At 53.4% G+C, this 18,860-nt stretch overlaps 1 protein-coding gene across 4 annotated transcripts in view; it reads left to right on the top strand.

Moving 5' to 3' along the window:
- Positions 1–18,860, top strand: part of MVB12B (multivesicular body subunit 12B) — a 140,117-nt gene that overhangs the window by 40,117 nt on the left and 81,140 nt on the right. For all 4 annotated transcript variants that reach the window (XM_079790249.1, XM_079790248.1, XM_079790251.1 and 1 more), the window contains 3 exons: positions 1,900–1,996; positions 8,901–9,030; positions 10,838–10,960. In XM_079790249.1, the coding sequence (XP_079646375.1) occupies positions 1,900–1,996; positions 8,901–9,030; positions 10,838–10,960 (350 nt within the window). The remainder of the gene's footprint in view (positions 1–1,899; positions 1,997–8,900; positions 9,031–10,837; positions 10,961–18,860) is intronic.

Genomic DNA, 18,860 nt, shown 5'->3' with positions numbered 1-18,860 from the left:
GGCAGCCACCGAGGCGGACTTCCAGGAAGCGGTGGGCAAGCAGAGAGTTCTGCGAGAGGAAACGGTTTTGTGACAGCAGGCACTGGTGTACACTTGACACATCAACCTTCAGTTACATTTAAAAAATTCATTTCATTTGTGTGCTTTTGTTTTATAATGTACTAGAGGCTCGGTGCACGGATTCATGCACTGGTGGGGTCCCTCAGCCTGTCCTGTGCCCTCTCGCAATCTGGGACCACTTGGGGGATGTCAGACTGCCAGTTTCGGCCCGATCCCTGCAGGTCAGGCCAAGGGACCTCACCGGTGCATGAATCCGTGCACCGGGCCTCTAGTATGCATATAAGATATTTGGTTAACCTCTTCCCGCCCTCCCCACTCCCCACTTCCCACTGAGATTCATCAGTCTGTTCCATGTTTCCATACCTGTCCATTGAGCATCTACCCCACTGGTGGTCAGTGCGCGTCATAGCTACCGGTCGAACGGTCGCTTAGGCTTTTATATATATAGATTTATTAAATATACTTTCAATGTTCTTATTGATAGAGTTTAGATTCGTCATCCCAGAAAATCCAATCTGTTTTCTCACTTTGAGCAGCCCACCCAGTTGAAAATGTACCAAAAATCATTAGTTTTTTTCACCAAATAATGACCGACCACCTGTTGTGTGCCAAGAACTGTGCTGGGCTTGGATTTACAGCAGTGACAGATAGTTTTGGTCCTGGTGGTTCTTAAACTCTAGCGGGGAGACAGAAGTCAAATAACCTCGAAAACGTGCCTTTATAAATTGATGTGAAGGAAAATAGTGCCAAATAGAGCGGAGAGTGTAGATGGAAAGAACTCCCTAAATGGCCTTCAGAGAGCGTGTTAGTTGGCATTGTGCAGGGGAAGGGGCTGTTGCCCATGCGCAGAGACGGACACAGGCCCGAGGAGGTGCTGCGGAGGCCAGAGTGACGGGCTGGCCATCCGGGTGCTTGTCCAATCACAGAGCAAGGAGCCCGAGCGTGCTCACGTGGGCGAGGTGCTTCTGGGAAATGGGCACGCACAGTGCGTGGCTGGCATCCTAACTGGAGAGAGGTGGGATCAGCAGCCATCAGCCTTTCCTTACCTGGCTCTACTGGCGAGGGGGAAGTAACTGCAGATTACTCTGAAGGTTTTAACGACACCTTCGGGGTGGCCCCCCGTATTGAAGTTGTGGGGTAGGTATCTTTAGGGCTCGCTTCCAGTGCATTTGCAGATAGTTCTCTGTCGCAGTTACAGGGGGTGGGAGCTGTCTTCGGAAGACGGTTTTGCACTGGTTCCAGACACTGCGCACCGTGGACCCCGTATACCACCACTAAACAGAAACTTTAAGAGGCCCCGGTGCGTGTCATTCTGGAAGATGTGTAACATCGAGGCAGCAGGGCTTTTCACGCTGTGTTTATGGTTCTTGGGATTTTACAGAATGTATCAGGCGACCGAAACGTGTGCCGATGTTCAGGCGGCAACCACGTCGGAGTGTGGCTGGTTCTCTGTTCGGTTTAGACGCAGCTCCCCCCACGGCTGCCCCAGGGATTTGCTCTCTCTAACCTGCGGGGCCTGAGAGCTGGTCCCGACGTGTGCACAGCTGTCATCTTCTGGTTGTGTCTCCGGCATCTCCTGGCTGCCCGTCCGCCTAACCCAGGCGTGCCGTGTCTAGTGTCTGAGTGAGTGGCTTTGAGGTTCTGAGTATGAAACTCCCTCCCGGGCCCCCGAGTCCCCGTGTGGCCGCTGGGGGACATTAAGTGGCACCCACTCTCATTAACCTGCTGTCGCGAAGCTGCAAGAGTCATGGTGTAGACATGCATCTCGAGGCCAACACGGCAAACACACCACAGGCGTGTTTGGATTAATCGTCTGTACCTCTTTTCTTTCTTCCCAAGAGTCATTTAGGGAACGTGTTGGTGGACATGAAGCTCATTGACATCAAGGACACTCTGCCGGTGGGCTTCATCCCGATTCAGGAGACGGTGGACACACGTGAGTCGCCCTTTAGTACCGCTCATCATCATGCCAGTTTCCTTCCTCCAGGTATATTTTTAGGTATTGTTATGTGCATTTTCTTTGGAAAGACTTTAGGAGTCCCTACTGCTTGCCCATGAATAAACTCGTGTCTGACTCAGTTCTCCAAGGGGTTTGTGGCGTTCTGGTCAGCACCATGTAAGTGAGCCGAATGCCCGTGTCTCCCAGATTGGCTTCCTGCTGAGCTGGTCGCGCAGGAATGGATGGAGAGGCGGGTGGTAGTGTGTCCTTAGTACCTCCTCTGTGCTGCTGAAGCCAAGCTTGGCAAAGACCCCGATGCAAAAGGGGAAAATCAGAAGATGCCCAGGGAATACAGTGCAATAATGTCCCCATTTTGGGCTCTTGGAGCGCACAAGAAAGGCCCGAACCAGGAAGACTGCCCGTCAGCGTACACAGGATTCCGTGTGAGCCCTGAGCAGAACTGAGCAGAACTGAGTCCCTGACGAGTCGGAAGCTTCTTCAGGGCCCGTCATGCCCATCAGCTGTTACACAGCGCCGGGACACCTCTGCGTATTTGAGCCTCCTCATTTTGATGTGATAGAACTTGTTTTATTTTTAATTACTCTTACCAAATAACTTTAGGATGCCCACACCGTGAAGCAGTAAATTAAAAACGAACACAGAGACTCCTTTCTTTATGACACGGTTTCTCTGTGAAGTTCTGTGTCTCACTCTGCGCCATACATGTTTGTGTTTTCCGTGTTTAGCCCCATTGGGACCCCCGGTTTTTGCTGGGTTTTTGCTAGCATTTCACGTAGACCAGACTTTTCATATCTGCATAGGCCCCCCATAGCTCTTACTTTAGCAACACAAGGAGGTTCCACTGCTTAGCATATTTTCATTTTCTTAATAGTCTCCTCACTTTGGACATTTTGCTATTACTTGTTTGAAATTATATGCATTAGTTAATAATTATAATAGCTGATACTTAGTATGTGTTTTCTGTGTGCTAACCCCTGTGATAAATGCTTTACATACCTGATACCATTGAATCTTCAGAAGACCTCCCTTTGGAAATGGGTATTATTAAACCCAGTTCACATCTGCGATAAGTGAGGCTCAGTAACTGCTTAGGGGTTAAAGAATTTACCCAAGGTCGCGCCCCTTGGAGTGGGGAGTAACTAGAACACACACGAATCTGACACCAGCCACACTTCTAACCACAGTGCCACTCTGTAAAAGCATGTGTTTAAGCACCTTTTACAAAAAGATTTTATATATTTATGTATCAGGGGGGTTTGGTAAAACTTTATTGGATATACTAGTAATTCATGCACCATACAGTTTACCCATTAAAGTATACCATTTAGAGGTTTTTAGTATATTCACAGAGTTTGCAGCCATTACCATCAGTTTTAGAATATTTCATCCCCTCCCCAAGAATCCCATCCCCGTTATCAGTCACTTTTCGTTTCCCTCCACCCCTCACCTTTGCACCTGCGCTGGCCCTAGGCAATCACTGGTCTACTTTGTAGATGTGCCTGTTCAGGACATTTCATGTAAGTGGAATCATGCAGTATGTGGTCTTTCATGATCAGCTCCTTTTACTGAGCATATGTTTTCAAGGTTCATCCGTGTTGCAGCATCTATCAGTACTTCATTCCTTTTTATTGCCAAATAATCCGCCATTTATATGGATATACTGCATTTTGCATATCCATCCAATTGATGGATGTTTGGGTTGTTTCTGCCTTTGGCTGTTAGGAATAATGCTGCTGTGAGCATCCATGTACAAGTTTTTGTGTGGACATACGTTCTCATTTCTCTTAGGTGTCTCCCTAGGTGTGGAATGGCTGGGTCCTATTCTAACTCTGTGTGTAACTTTCTGAGGAGCTGCCACACAGTGTCTAAAAGGAGCAGCACCGTGTTCCCCTCCCACAGCAGTGCGTGCGGTTCCCCAGCACGGGTCACTGTCCTGGCTCCAGCCGTCTCCGTGGGTAGGAAGTGGGCTCTCGTGGTTCCAGTTTGCGTTTCCCTGTTAGTTAAGGATGCTGGGCATCTTTTCACGTGCTTGTTGGCCATGGGTGTGTCTTCTCCGGAAAAGGTCTCTTCTGGTCCTTTGCCATTTTAAAGTGGGTTGTCTTTGTTTAATTGAGTTGTCAGAATATTTTAATATACAGTTGACTCTTGAACAACATGGGTTTGGACTGTGTGGGTCCAGTTATACACAGATTTTTTTTTCAGTAAATACTGTAACCATATTTTCTTAACATTTTCTTTTCTCTAGCTTACTTTATTGTAAGGATACAGTGTATAATACATATAACACACAAAATATGTATTAATTGACTGTATGTTATTGACAAGGCTTCCAGTCAACAGTAAGCTATTAGTAGTTATACTTTTGGGAAGTCAAAAGTTATACCCAGATTTTTTTATTATGTGGGAGGTTGGTGCCCTATCCCCTGTGTTTTTCAGGGTTTAACTGTATTCTAGATATAAGTACTTCATTAATTATATGATTTGCAATATTTTCTCCCATTTTGTGTGTTGTTTTTTTTCACTTTCTTGTTGTCCTTCAAAAAATTTTTTATTTTGATGGAATCCATTTACCGTTTTTCTTTTTCTTTTTTTGCTTATGCTTTTGGTAACATGCCCAAGAAATCATTGCCTAAATCAAGGTCACCAAGATTCCTGCCTATGTTTTCTTCTAAGAGATTTATAGTTTTAACTCTTACATTTATGTCTGTAATCCATTTTGAGTTAATTTTTGTGAATGGTGTGAGATGGGGGTCCAACTTCATTCTTGCGCATATGAATTCCAGTTGAGTAACCATTCTTCCCTCCACTGACTTGTCTCAGCGTCCTTGTTGAACGTCGGTTGACCATAACTGCGCGAGTTTGTTTCTGGACTCCGAGTTCCTCCATCCACCTATGTGTCTTTCCTTATGCCAGTCTTGATTGATTACTGCAGCTCTGCAGCAGGTTTTGAAACTATGAGTCCTCCAACTTTGTTCTTCTTTTTCAAGATGATCTGACTATTGTGGGTACCTTGAATTTTCCTATAAATTTTAGGATTTGTCAGTTTCTGCAAAGAAGCCAGCTGGGATTTTGATAGGAAGGATGTTGAATCTGTAGGTCAGCTGGGTGTGTACAGATTGTGAATGATTTCCTTGTGATGGGTTTCCAAGTACTTGAGGCTCCTGGGTCCTAGGCCCTGTGGTCTGCCCAGCCGTCCTCTACCAGGTGCTCCTCACATGCAGACACCCTCTACTTCGCCCAAACAGAGGCACGCGCTGTGCGCCCTCCAGGCTCCTTTCTTTGCTGGCTACAGATTTGCCTGTTTTCCTTGCCTGAAATGCCCTTTCCCTCACCTCGGAATGCCCACACCCCATATCTTTCCGGCTGAGCCTAAGTCCTCCCACCGGCATCAGTCTCTGGTCCCTGCACACCAGTGTGAAGCAAGCGCTCTCCTCTCCACAGTCAGCTCAGATTGGCGGGTGCCTGTGGCACTGCAGGCTTTGGGATGTAAAGGTGACGAAGATCCTGGCCCTTTCCTCAAGGACCTTAGCCTAGTGGGTGATCTGCACGTGGCAACAAGAAACTGCATTAGACATAATGAGACAGGGCTACTGTCAGTCAGAGGTCAGTCCCTGCTGCTGTCTTTATTGCAGACACGTACTGAGGGCGGGAGGGAAGTAAGCTTGTCACAGTGGTGGGAAGCCGAAGGGAGTGATTCTGCCTCTGAATTCCCATCGTTACCTCCACGAGGACAAAGTGCAGCTTGGCCCGTGGAGAACTCGGGCTGTGGAGTTGACTCACCTGATACTGAGTCTGGCTTTGCACTTACAACTCTAGGACTTCACCCTCCTGGGCCTCAGTTTCCTCATCTGTAAAATGGGCAAGGGGATATTGTCTACCTCGTAATAATGTTTTTAGCTGCATTTTAGCCATTTATGTGTTTTCTTCATGTCTTTGCTACTTATCTCTTTCTCTGAGGGCAAGATCCGTGTTCAATTTGTCTTTGAATCGCCTAAGGTACCCATTGCACACAGTGCCTTGCTCAGAGGATGGGCTCAATAAAGATAAGCGTTATTACTCTCTGTTGCCAAATTAACTTCCAGAAATACCAATTCACGGTGCCACTAATGACACAGGCTTGTACCTGTTTTCCACAGACCTGCCGGCATAAGTTTTAAATTTTTAATTTACTTTTGCTATCCCAATTTTATTGAATTTTCATTTCGTTATTTATTAGCAAGACTGAACATTTCACAAGTGTTTGCTTGCTACCTTTGCTTATTCTTAAATGGCTTGTCTACTTGAGAACTAAAATTGCCTGTAGATTTGTGTTAATTTTCCACCACCCCCCACCCCTGCCATTCTTCGTTTTAGAATTGGTGTTGGTTTTTGACAACTAATTGACTTACAGTGTCTTTATGTTGATACTGTAGAGCCACAAGGGATTTCCCATTCTGCACTTTCCTCTCGTTGAACCAGTTCAGCGAGGAAGCCCAGTGTGGGGCCTGCCTGGGCTGTGGTCTGGCTGCTGAGGGGTGAGCCTGGGCTGTGATCCGGGCAGTCTTTCCCCGTGCCTGGGGCACAGCTGCTGCGCCGTGGACTTTCTGAGGTTGTTCTGGCCTCTCCACCAGGTGTCTTATCTCACAAGGAGGGTGGGTTCGGGGTAGCCTTCATTTCGTGTCATACGGCCATTTCCTGGGGTCTTTACCCAGGGGACGGGTGCAGTTTGGGTGCATGTAGGGTCTGATTTTATAAAGTGAGCCAAAGGGAGGAGACGCCTGTAATCAATTTAAAATACAGTTTGTTGCAATCCACGTAGTGCTTAGACAACGGCAGGCTGTTTGCTTTAGGAAAGTGCTGTGCCTTTCTGTGTTCATTAGCATGACTGAACACATTTCTATTGACTCTGCATAATATATTTACTTAAAATCAGGCCTGCTGAAGCCTGTGTAATTAGTGGCTCCATGCTGTAGAGGGAGGAAGGGAGCAGAGAGCAGCGTGGCAAGAGCAAGTGAAATACCTGCATTCGCACCTGCGTGCAGGGCAGGTCTCGCCTTCTTCACAGTCAGAGACCGATCTCATCTCGGATAGTTTTCCAAGGTGCAGGGTTGCTGTGGGGTCTGGATTCAGGACATTGTTACTCTCGGTTCTAGGTCCCATCCAGCCCTCAGTGTCCTCACCAAGGAAGAGAACCCACAGAGTTTCTGAGTGTCCATCTGGCTCTTAGCCCTCCCCCCCCCCCCCAATACACACACACACACACACACACAACAACACACAACACAGCACCTCTGATCTGGGCTCCCCTTGGTAAAGTCGAGACCGGCCGCAGGCCTGCCCTGCCCTCCTCATGCTGCTCCCTGATTACAATGCCTATTTCCTGATGCAGAACGGAAAGGGCTTGAAAGTCAGTGCTGAGTCCTGACTGAAATCCTTGATGATGATAAGAACATTCATGGCTGTTCCTTATTGAGCACGTACGTGTGCCAGGCACGGGGCTAAGGGAAGTGTATCTCGGCCCCATTCCATCCATCCTGCCTCCCTACAGGGTGGGGTTTCAGTAGCTCCCTTTCACAGACAATGGGACGGAGGCTCAGAGAGATTAAAGTCATAGTGCTGGGAAGTGGCAGAGGTGGGATTTCAACCCAGGTCTGTGTGACTCATGTCTGAGTGACTGCAGTTAATGAAACTTGTATTTAAAAACCACAGATGAGCAAGCAAACACCTGGCTGGCCACCGCGGGGCTGGGCGGGCACAGACGCATCACTAAGACTCGATAACTAAAGAATCACGTATTTATCTTGTTTCCTATACAACGTATTTCAGAGAGACCAAGTAGTTGAAGAAAGTTATTTTTTTATATAGAAGAATTCCAGCTAAAAGTGTAGAAGGATGACAGATTTAGAAAATCGCCACTTTGAAACCTTTAATGAAATGATGGATCGAAGCAGCAGTCATCGGGGCGGGGGGGGCGGGGGGGTGAACACTCAGAGAGTGGCTGCTGGGGACTTCATCCCGGGGGACAGACCGACACCCCCAGAAGCTGAGCGGGCAAGCTGTCGCCGCAGGATGTACCTGCACCACCTGGGAAGTGTTCTTGCCTAAAAAACCCCAACCTGCCTCTTACCGGGCCTTTAGCCGGAACTGCCAGTTCACAGGAGGTGCAGGGGAGTGACCCAGCTTCTCCAGCACCAGTGCCCCAAGACAAGGGAGGGGGAGAGGCTGTAACAGAATAAAAGGGACTGGAGAGGCCTGGCAGCCGCGGTCACAAACCGGCAGCGAAGTGACATTTTTGAGACAATGAAGGGAACTTGAATATAGACTGTTTATTGGATGATATTAGGAATTGCTGTTCATTTTCTTAAGGATGGTCATGGCATGGTGATCGTGTTAAAAAAGATTGTCTGCCCCAGGTGCCTACTGAGCTATCGACGGGTGACAAGACACGGTGTTAGAGATTCACCCTAAATCCTCCAGCCAGACAACACGGGATGAAACCCGCCTGTCCGTGGGGGGCGGTGTTGGAACTAGATGACAGGAACGTGTGGGGTCATGCACTCTGGGGAATGTTTGAGAATTTCTACAATGAAAAGGAAAAAAGAAAACCGTCCGTGTAATGAAGTGTGTTCACGCTCAGGTGTCCACGTGCCTGACCTGCAGGCTGCCGCGGTGAGCAGGTGCGGTCTCCCCTCAGAGGCAGGAGCCCCCCTCCGCGGGGAAGGTCTGCGCTCCGGCCCGCACAGCCGGCTGCCCGCTGTGGGCGGGGAGGGCAGCAGGGGCAGGGCCCAGCCCTTCTTCGGCCGCTTAGCTGACCAGCCCCTCCCGCTGCCAGAAAGGGAACGTGTCGGGAGACCGGATGCTCCGGATAGAGACTCACGCCTCTCCGTGTTCTTTCCTGCAGAGGAAGTAGCTTTTAGAAAGAAGAGGCTGTGCATTAAGTTTATCCCCCGGGATTCCACGGAAGCGGCCATCTGTGACATCCGGATCATGGGCCGGACCAAGCAGGCCCCCCCTCAGTACACGTTTATCGGGTGAGTCTCCTTACACAGACCTCGCCTCCTCTCTGTGCGGGCTGCAGCCAGGCCAGACCGCCACGCCGTCCACCCCTCCGCGCCTTGGCTCATGCCACCCCCACTCCCGGCCTTTCCGTCCCTTTGTCCTGGTGTCTGTGGGCCCTTCCAGGTGCCCCCAAGCCCAGGAGTTCTCTCCTTTGGGACCACGGAGCCTCGGCTCTCGGCAGGGTACTCGCCCACTGAGCCTACGGCACCTTGTTCCGTGGCTAGAGGCCCAGGCAGACGCAGAGTCTGCGCTCACAGAGCTGTGTTCTAGCAGGAGAGGCGAGCAGCAAACAGGACATCAATGATGATGTCATTTTAGGGAACAACAAAAAGGAGACACAACAATGAGCCAGCGGCTCCTTCAGCGAGGGAGTCAAGGGAGGGGGGAGGGGAGGGGAGGGCCACCAGGACCTCCTGGGACATGATGGCGGAGTGGATTTGCTCCCAGTGCACCGGGTGCCAGTGGGGGTTCTGAGTCGGGAAAAGCATGATATTTCATGACCACGTGACAATTCCTTGTGCAGTTTTCTGGCCGCACGTTTGTCTTCCCTGAAGAGTAGAGGGCTGGGCCCATTGTGCCCTGTTCACCGGGGCCTTAGTGCTGGCATGGGCCTGGCTCTGAAGCCACTTCATTAGCACCAAGTACAAGGCATCTCAGGAGTTCACTCCGCGCTCTTTGGGTTGTAGGTGAGAGGGAACCCAGCCCAGGCTGGCAGAAGCAGAAGGCAGCCCTTGTTGGCTGAGTGCGTCACCGCAGAGCCCGGGCGGCTGGCTCCGTGTGGCTGGAAGTGGGTGCTCGGAGAACGTCATGGGGATCTAGTTTCCCCCTCTCTCCTCCTGGCTCCGATTCCAGGGGACCCCATTCCTAGACATGTTCTCCCCAGTGGAGGGATGGTGGCCCGCTTGGTTCACCTACTTTTCCTGCAGGTTCAAGTCCCGAGGCAAAGAGCACGTCTGTGTTCTCGATCATTCAAACAGAAGTTCTAGAACTCAGTCTCATTGGTCTTGATTGACCTCCCTGGGGTCCTGTGCACCCTGACCCTGTCACTGCTACCTGGAAAATGTTCCCTCCCCCAGGCCCGAGCCATTGGAACTCAGGGACCAAGAATACAGAGGGGAGATAAAAAGTCAGCCTGGGGAGTGAATGGATGCTGGGTGTCCAAAAGACAACAGATGTTCACTATACTCAGTCAGCCGGGATCCAGGACTTCCCAGTTAATCGGTGTGGTAGATGGTTTTTGGCCCTCGGCCACATGCCCCTCTCCCTGGCTGGCTCTGCCGCCATCTTGCTGGACCCCGTGGGGCCCCACGGGTAAGTTCTCCTATTGGCTTTTGAGATCACCTCCTAGATCTGGGCTGTGTTCTGTTTCGCTTCTTGTTCATTTTAATCCAGACCCTCCTCTTCCCTGAAAGCCGGCCCTGTGCCCACCGGCCTGGCACAGGCTGGGTGACAGGCAAGCTGTGGTGTTTGCTTGAAGTGTGTGGGGAGCTGGTAGCACTGAACTAGAAGTGGGGCTTGAAGTGGATTGTCATGTAAACACCTACAATTAAATGACAAAATTAAAAAAGAATTTAAAGACTGAGAACCAAGGAAAGTGGTAGGAAGGCCAGCTCTGAACTGTGACACCCCGGGCACAAAGGGGGTGATGTGGCCAGTCTGTGGGCAGCAGTTCCCTGGTGTTTGAGGCGGTGATTCTTTTAAAGGAGTCGGTGTGCTTTGTCGCTCAGGTCAATGCTTTGTGCTAAACCGCGCCATGAAGATTTCTCTTTTCTCCTAAAGGGAACTGAACAGCATGGGGATCTGGTATCGAATGGGCAGAGTTCCAAGAAACCACGACTCATCTCAGCCCACAACACCTTCCCAGTCGTCAGCTGCTTCCACCCCAGCCCCGAGCCTTCCCAGGTGAGGCCTGGTCCGTGGCACCTCGTGCTGCGAGGCGTGTTACAGTCACGTGGTCTTAGGCCCCAGGGCACACGTTTCAGAACCCCTCCACTCGGTATCTGCTGAAATGGTGCAGAAGCAGTTACCTTCGGAGGAGATTTCAAAATCCGATTTGAAATCGTTGCGTCGCTTGAATGTAAAGGCCATTGTGTGTTCTGTCCGCACACACTCTGAAGGCCCTGAAGGAGCAGAGCAGGCTCTGCGCGGTGCTCGCGGGTCTGAAGGGCTCGCAGCTGCACGCAGGCGGGGCCTGCAGCCACGTGGCTGGAACCTGGGGAAGAAGGTGGGATTCCCTCTCTGCCTTGGCCAGCCACTCATTGGAAACCCGGGAGGGTTGGTAAGTAATTGTGTTCATTTTCACATTGTTCCTTTTCCCAATGAGTAGAACTAAGACAGGAGTAGTTTGAGTTTGAGAGAATAGTGAGAAGTTTTTCAGGAGATGTTAGTTTTCATCATTGTTTTCACAAAGAAACTCGGGAGAGCAAATGGCGCTCTGCAGCGGATTTCAGTCGGAATTTCGGTCTCCGCTTTCTGCACGACGCAGGTGGGGAAAGAATCCCGTCACATGGAGAAACCTTGAATCACGAGGCGTAAATTATTTGAGGACAAGGAACAACAAACAGCGATGATGGATTAAGTTTGAGACGGGGATTACAAAAGTAAATAAAACAAGAAAGGATTGGGGGGCGGTGCCATTGGGGATTACTGTAACGTAAATGAGAGTGGATCTAGAAGCTTCCAGGTGGGCGAATAGAGATGAACACAATCTGTTAGGATCAGGGCAGAATGGTCACCGGCGGGCTCCCCCTCCTGCTCCACGCCCCACGCCTTGCCCTTGGAGGTGCAGGGGTGTCTCTGAGCATCCGCCCCTCGGAAGAAGCCAGCAGCTTCTTCGGCTCATCCTCCATAAAGACAACCTGGGCTTTCTCCTGACAGACCCACAACCAAGTGGCCCTTAAGCTTAACTACCCCTGGAATCGCCTGACACTTTAGAAGCAGTTTTCCAGTTCACTTCGATGGGAAAAGACACAAATAGCGGATGAGTACCCAGAGGGCAGGTGGAGCAGCTGAGTGTCTGTCTGGTTTAGGACGGGTGGGGAACGTCCAGCCATGGGCCGTATAAGGCCCTCAAAATCGTTTGGTCTGGCCCTGCCAAGGCACTAGGGGTGAGTAATAAATGTTTAACCAAATATAGCAGGCTAATGTTAAGTTGATGATGTTTTTGGCCTGTGAATGATGTAAATATCCAGTGGCCCTTGGCAGGAGACAGGTCCCCAGCCTGGGTTAGGGGCTCGAGGCTCATGCAGCTCAGTTCAGTGCTTGCTCACTGCGCAGGGCACGGCCAGAGCCGCAATGTCCGGCACCTGTGCTCAGGGCAGCGCAGGCCCATCAATGTGGGCAGGCTCGTCCCTGGGGCCGTTACAGCTGCTCCCTGTTGACATCATACGGCTGGGAAGGACCTCGAAACGGGCACAACCTCAGGGCAGGTTTTACCTTTCTGCTGGGTAAAGAGGTGCTGCTTCCCAGGGAGTTAAAGCGGGAGGACCGGTCCCCACAGAAGCTTGCCGGTCAGTCCGTGGTGGAGCCCGGTCCGTGGTGGACACGGTCAGTGGTGGAGCCCGGTCCGTGGTGGACACGGTCCGTGGTGGAGCCCGGTCCGTGGTGGAGCCCGGTCGTGGTGGGGCCCGGTCCATGGTGGAGCCCGGTCCGTGGTGGAGCCCGGTCCGTGGTGGAGCCCGGTCCGTGGTGGACACGGTCCGTGGTGGAGCCCGGTCCGTGGTGGACACGGTCCGTGGTGGAGCCCGGTCCGTGGTGGAGCCCGGTCCATGGTGGAGCCCGGTCCATGGTGGAGCCCGGTCCGTGGTGGACACGGTCCGTGGTGGAGCCCGGTCCGTGGTGGAGCCCGGTCCGTGGTGGACACGGTCCGTGGTGGAGCCCGGTCCGTGGTGGAGCCCGGTCCGTGGTGGAGCCCGGTCCGTGGTGGACACGGTCCGTGGTGGAGCCCGATCGTGGTGGAGCCCGTCCGTGGTGGAGCCCGGTCCGTGGTGGAGCACCGTCGCTGGCCACTGAGGTGAGAGGGCCCGAGACCCCGGTGTGGCAGCGGGCGGAACTGCAGGTGGTGTTTATAAGGCTTACATATTTTATAACCTCTTGTTGTACAGTTTATGGTTTACAGTGGTTGTAAGGAAATTGGATCAGTTTTGTTTTACTTGCCAAATAAAACCAATGTCAAAATAGTCAATATAAAATGTATCCTAATTTGGCTGAGTTAAGTCAGCCAGTAGGCAGTAGAATAATTGAATGTTATATTAGTGCTTCCCAGTCAAAACCACTGTCTCTCCCAGCTCCCTGCTCTCGCTGAGGGGTGGTTTACAGGGGGTACGCACACCTGCTGAGCCTCCCGATTCGTAGGGCTTCTGTGCCTTTGGCTTTTGTATTGTTTTCTTATCCAGCATCTTTGATAATTTTTAAAAAATGAGATGCTGGTTACTTATCCAAGTTTTCCATTGAAGATTGATGAAATGATGAGTATGTTACTTGGTCCCTTGAGGCTTCAGGTCTCTCTAACTCCCGGCAGAGGAATCTGGCAGCTTTCGCCCTCTCCCCTCCCCAAGCCTCAGACCTCACGCTGACCTGGTAGCCTCGTCTTCCCTTCCTGTTTCCTGCTTCTGCGTCTTTGCTCACGTGCACACCGGAGATATCAGCTCCATGCCCCCTCTCCCAGGGAGCCTTCCCTGAACACCAGGGCCTGGGCCTGGGTCTCGGCTTTCTTTTCTGAGCGCCTCTCGGCTGTTCAGCGTTCACTCTGTGTTGTGCTCATGTTGCGAACTCCTCGAGGCAGGGCTGTGTCCAGTGCGGGTGATCTGCCAGCGCTCAGCGCAGGTCCAGGCAAGTATTCAGTTTTGCAAAAATGCTTCTCCATCAGCCTAGGACCTCATGCTGCTCCCATCCACCGCGTCCCTCCCCGCAAAAAACTCCCGAGCCCCTGAGCAATCCTGGGGATTTTTCTGATTATGAGAGTAATACAAATTTGTAGAAAATTGACAGAATTCAGAAAATAACGAACACACAGAAATCCCATTTCCAGTGAGCAAAGATGCATAATTGTCATTTTTCTGTGCACTTTTTAGAGGTGATACCATGTAACAGCAAGCTGGTGTTTTGCTGCTTCTTACTCCTGTAGTGTTGAACCACAAGCATGAGAACAACTCCCTCAGCCTGGTCTTTGTGTGAACCAAAGCCCAGGCTGAGTGAGAGTGTGGTGATGTGGCGCCCTCTACCGGCCAAACTTGGAGGCGGTGGCAGCGCGGGGGACTGGCCAGCTGGTACCTGAGCCATGGGCGGCAGGCGTTTCCCCAGCAAATCCCTGGTGGGGCCTGGAAGGGAATGAGGGAGCTGGGCCAGGAGCAGACCGTATCGCTTTCTTGAGCTCCAGGCTTTGTCTCAAAAGTTAAAATTGTGTTGCTCTACTCCTATTTCTTATGTTGTCACTCATATTTCAAAGAATTCCCTGCCATTTTTTGGTGAGCTGTGATCTCCAGCTTGGTTCAGACAAAAGGGGCAGTTGGTGGACCTCTTCAGGAATAGTGGGTCATCCCCTGAGGGCCTCGTGGTCCCAGCACAGCTGCCTTCTCCATCCGGAGGCAGGGCTGCCCAGGACGGGTGCTTTCTGCCGTGTCCTTCCTGTGGCTGCGGACAGTGCCCGTCCTGGGCCAGAGGCTGCGCCGTCCTTTCATGGTGGGCCTGCCGGAGGCCGGACACGGGGGCTGCCCCCCGGCTGTATCCACTGAGTTGGATGCAGTTTTGGTGACGTTTGTGGCAAAAGGCGGGATTCGGTGTCTCGGCAGAGCTGCTGCTCCTCATTCAGCGAATCTCTCTCATACAGCTCTGCACACGTTTCTGAGCTTCCAGGTGAAGGGGGTGATGCTGCCTCGCCCAGGAGCTCGGAGCCTCTGTTTGCTCTCCGGGCATCAGCCCATCACGCAGGTTGGCTGCAGCGTGGCGCTGGCTGTGGGCCGAGGCCCAGACACCTCCCCTTCTCTCCTGGGCAGGTCTGAGCGCTGCAAGTCCGCCAGCGAGGCTTTTCCGATTCTCTTTTGTGCCGCTGCCTGGGGGCCGGTGCAGAGGGGGAACACCTTCCAGCTTCAGCCAGGTCAGCCCTCCACTCCTCTCTCACACGGGGTCTCCCCCGTGATCCTGCTGGGGAGAGAAGGTTCCTCCCGATACCAGGGTGTGGAGAAGTTCTGGGAGGCGGTGCGTTCAGTGATGGGGTACCCGGAGCCGGGGTGTGGGTGCGGGGATGGTCTGTGTCCTCCCAGCAGGGCCCTGGTGCGCTGCACCCCCGGCTGCTCAGCTGCAGAGCAGTGGCGTGATCAGACCTTAGGAGCCTGTGTATCATTTGCAGACGACACAGCAGTTAGGGAGCTGCAGTTCTGAGTGACAGAGCCGACCCTCCACCACGCGCTCCTCCTCAGCTGGAGCCCCGCGGCCCGGAGATGAGGGGTGACAGGCGGGGAGGACGGGCCTCTGAGGAGCCGGGGCTCAGCAGTGGTGTGAACGACCGGCATGCGCCTGGGCGTGTGGCATGCAGCCTGGCGTGCGCAGCGGGCGCGTCCGTGAGGCAGTGTCCCACCCTCTGGCTGTACTGGGAGGCGCGTCACCTGCCACGCACCGCCCCGCACCGCCTGCGTGAGGAATCGCTGGTCAGACCTGGGAGAGACCCGGCCGCGGCTGCAGCGGTGTGCATGGTCGTCACGTGGGAGGTTTACATACGGAGGAGGTTTACATACGGAGGAGATGTCAGTGGTGTTTCCAGGTGGGGATGGGTCCCTGAAAGCCCCAGAGGCAGATTAGAACAGTTGGACTGAAGTTAGAAGGCGGTAGACCCGGGTTTCACATTTTAAAAAATGAGCAAATGAACTTCCCACGTGAAAACTGCTGGGCCTCAGAGAGGCCGACTTCAGGGTCGTGAGTTCCAGCTGCTGGCATCAGTCAGACAGCCTCTGGGTTCCTCCGACGTCACACAGTGTCAGTCCCTGCCCCCACGCCCCGAAGTTCAGGCTCAGGAGACCATGTTAGGGCGCAGGCACCTTGCCGCGGGGCCCGGGAGCTCCAGTGGGCGGGGAGGGTGCCGAGCAGTGGGTGTCTGTCCCCGAGGTCTGCCACCCGACTTGGAGCCGTCACCTTCTGAGGTCCCAGTGCCTGTGTCAGAGGAGGCTGGATGACGGCAGAGTGACTGCCTGGACCCTCCCCACGGCCCCCCCAGCCGTGGCACGCGTGAGCCCGTCCCTTTCCGAGTCCGTCTGGAATATGCAGTCTGGACTCGAGGGCCGGGATTCTCAGGGCACCTCGTGTTCACGTGGTTGTGGGGTTCAGGGGGTCCTGGAAAATGTGGAGAACGTGGTTCCAGCAGCTCCACTCCGCCCTTCCCGCCGGCCTGGGCGCCGAGGCTCGTCCATCCTGCTCCACACAGACCGCAGGCCGTGGGCAGGGCCTGTCACCCTCCCGCCAGAGCCGCAGAGCAGCCTGTACCTGCGCGGCGCCCGGGCTCTCCCAGGGCCGGCGGCGCGCTCCCTGCAGAGGGTGCGTGGCGCCCTGAGCCGTTCACAGTCTTCGGTGATTTGTCAGCTCCCAGCGAGATGTCAGTCACCGGTTCCGGAGTATGTTTCCTAGTGACAGACATAATTGTACTTAACTTTTTGCGTGGATGTTATCAATCTGTGACAGGTACTCTGGGAAATGGGGCATTTTGATTGCAGAAGATCTGTCACATGCACTTACTCTTCTCTCAGGGACACCCGGGTTCAGTCACAACTTTTGCCTGTCGATGTCAGGTTTTGAGAACATAGATCCTTGCTGACCTCAAAAACCGTTCCGTCATCCCCACCCCCGGGCTGTCATCGGAAAGGTTAATGGCTCCTCCCGGAGGAGAGAGGACCAGGCCGCGGTGATCTGAATTCAGGCCATGCGCCCCAGCCTGTCCCCGCGGCCCGTTGTCGGAGCTCATGAGCTGCTGTGCTCTGTCCGGCCTCGCTGACCCGCCTCCTACGATGGGGGTGGACTCTGCCCCTTGGCCCGCCTGCCGAATAAGCCAGCGACGGGCGGAGCCTCAGCTCACGGCGGGCGTCCTGTTGTCCACGCTGACACCCCCAAATCCTCAGGCTGCCTGTCAGTGTTCAGTGACGAGAGGGTCTTTGTACCACAGGTGACTTGAGCGAGAGGACTTGAGCGAGAGGCCCCGAGGGGCGCTCATCGGGGCCATGTTCTCCTTTTCTGTCCAGGTATTTGCCACCCGACCCGCGTGGCAGGAGGTTTGACGAACCTTGACCATCTGCAGGGCTTGCCCAGGCATCGCCATGTCTGCCTTTGAGAAGGCCCAGCGGTGTCTCCTCTCCGTAGGTTTCCTAGCAGGAGGCTCAGCCCAGAGGCCCGGAGGGGATGACATGTTAGAGTTGAAGCTGTGCTCTAAGATGAGGTTCGTCATGCATGAGGAGGGTGGTGTGTCCTGCCTCGGGGTAGATTAGCGGCAGCGCCAAGGCCTGGTTCCAGGGCTTTGTTTTCCTCACAGCAAACACACCGTGACTTGGATTTTGCTGCACTTTCATGGCAGCCAGAGACGGTTTGGGCCGTGAGCCGGGGGAAGGACTCTTGCCTCGTCCCCCGACGGCGGCCTGCGAGCCTTGACCACCTGCAGGGCTTGTCCGGGCAGAGCCGTGTCCGGCTTCCCTGGGGATAATTAGCCCTCCTTTTCCTTCACAGAGAAACCACACACACGTGTATTGCTTTGTTTAGCCAAAGAGGACACATTTTCACATTCTTCCTCGTTGACACCTCTGCAGGTTTTTTCTTTCCTTTGTTTTGGCACAGGGGACACAGGCGGGCGTTGTGCATTGCGCATGGACTTGTTCTCTCCGAAGTGCTACCGTCCACGATTCCAGGCGCAAGTACCGACAGCCGGGGTGTCTCAGGGAGGACCCGTGAGGGCGGGGCTTCCGGGGGCTCAGTGTCATTGATCGGCCCACGTGGACTCTGCCCGTAACCTTACAGTCCCAGGTCTCCTGCCATCCTGGTGGCTTTTCAAACACGCACCCGTCCTCTTTCTGTGTGGAACCTTCACTGGCTTCCTGTTGTCTGATGTGTCTCCCACATCGACGCACGTTAACCGGGAGTCTCCTCTCGGCTCCTGAGCGCGGCGCCCTCATTCCGGAAGCCTCTCTGCTCCAGCCAGTGCTTGTGCCTCGTCTCTGCCACACCTGCCCTCCTGTGAGACCGGCTGGACCCAGCGTGCCGGGCCTGGCCTGCCCGCTCCACACCTGGGGTGCCCTCTCCTCGTCTGGAAAGCCCGCGCTCTCTCGCTTCCCCTTCCTCTCCTGCCGTCGCCGGGCACAGCGTGGCCTCCACGGGCCTGTCTCGCTGCGTGCCTGTTTGGTCTTCGGCCACACGGGCGGCTTAGTGATGACGGGTTCATTCTCATGCTCCCGCTTCCCTTTAAAGCCGCAGGAAACAACAGCAACTGCATCCCTGCGCCTCCACACTCAGCAATACTTTCTCCAGCTGTCATCTCATTGGCTGCTCACAGCAAGTGCTCAGTGAGGAATGTGTGGCCCCAAAATGGGGTTGGTTGGTTCTAAAAATACTTATTAAACATATTCAGTGCGCTGGCTTAGATACGTAAGACGAGGCATCGTGTATTTATACATCGCGCCTTTCACTTGCTCTTCTGTCCAACAAGCAGAGGCTTACTGCACTTCTTAGGGGCCAGGCCCTGTTCCCGGTGCTTTGTAAACAATAACGCGTTTAACCCTAACACAGCTTTGTAGCCCGGGTGCTGTGATCACCTCCGTTTCAAGATGAGGAAACT

This window comes from Cnephaeus nilssonii (assembly GCF_951640355.1).
Source record: "Cnephaeus nilssonii genome assembly, chromosome: 14".
Lineage (NCBI taxonomy): Eukaryota > Metazoa > Chordata > Mammalia > Chiroptera > Vespertilionidae > Cnephaeus > Cnephaeus nilssonii.
The sequence above is the reverse complement of the archived record's forward strand: the minus strand, read 5'-3'. Positions and strand labels throughout refer to the sequence as shown.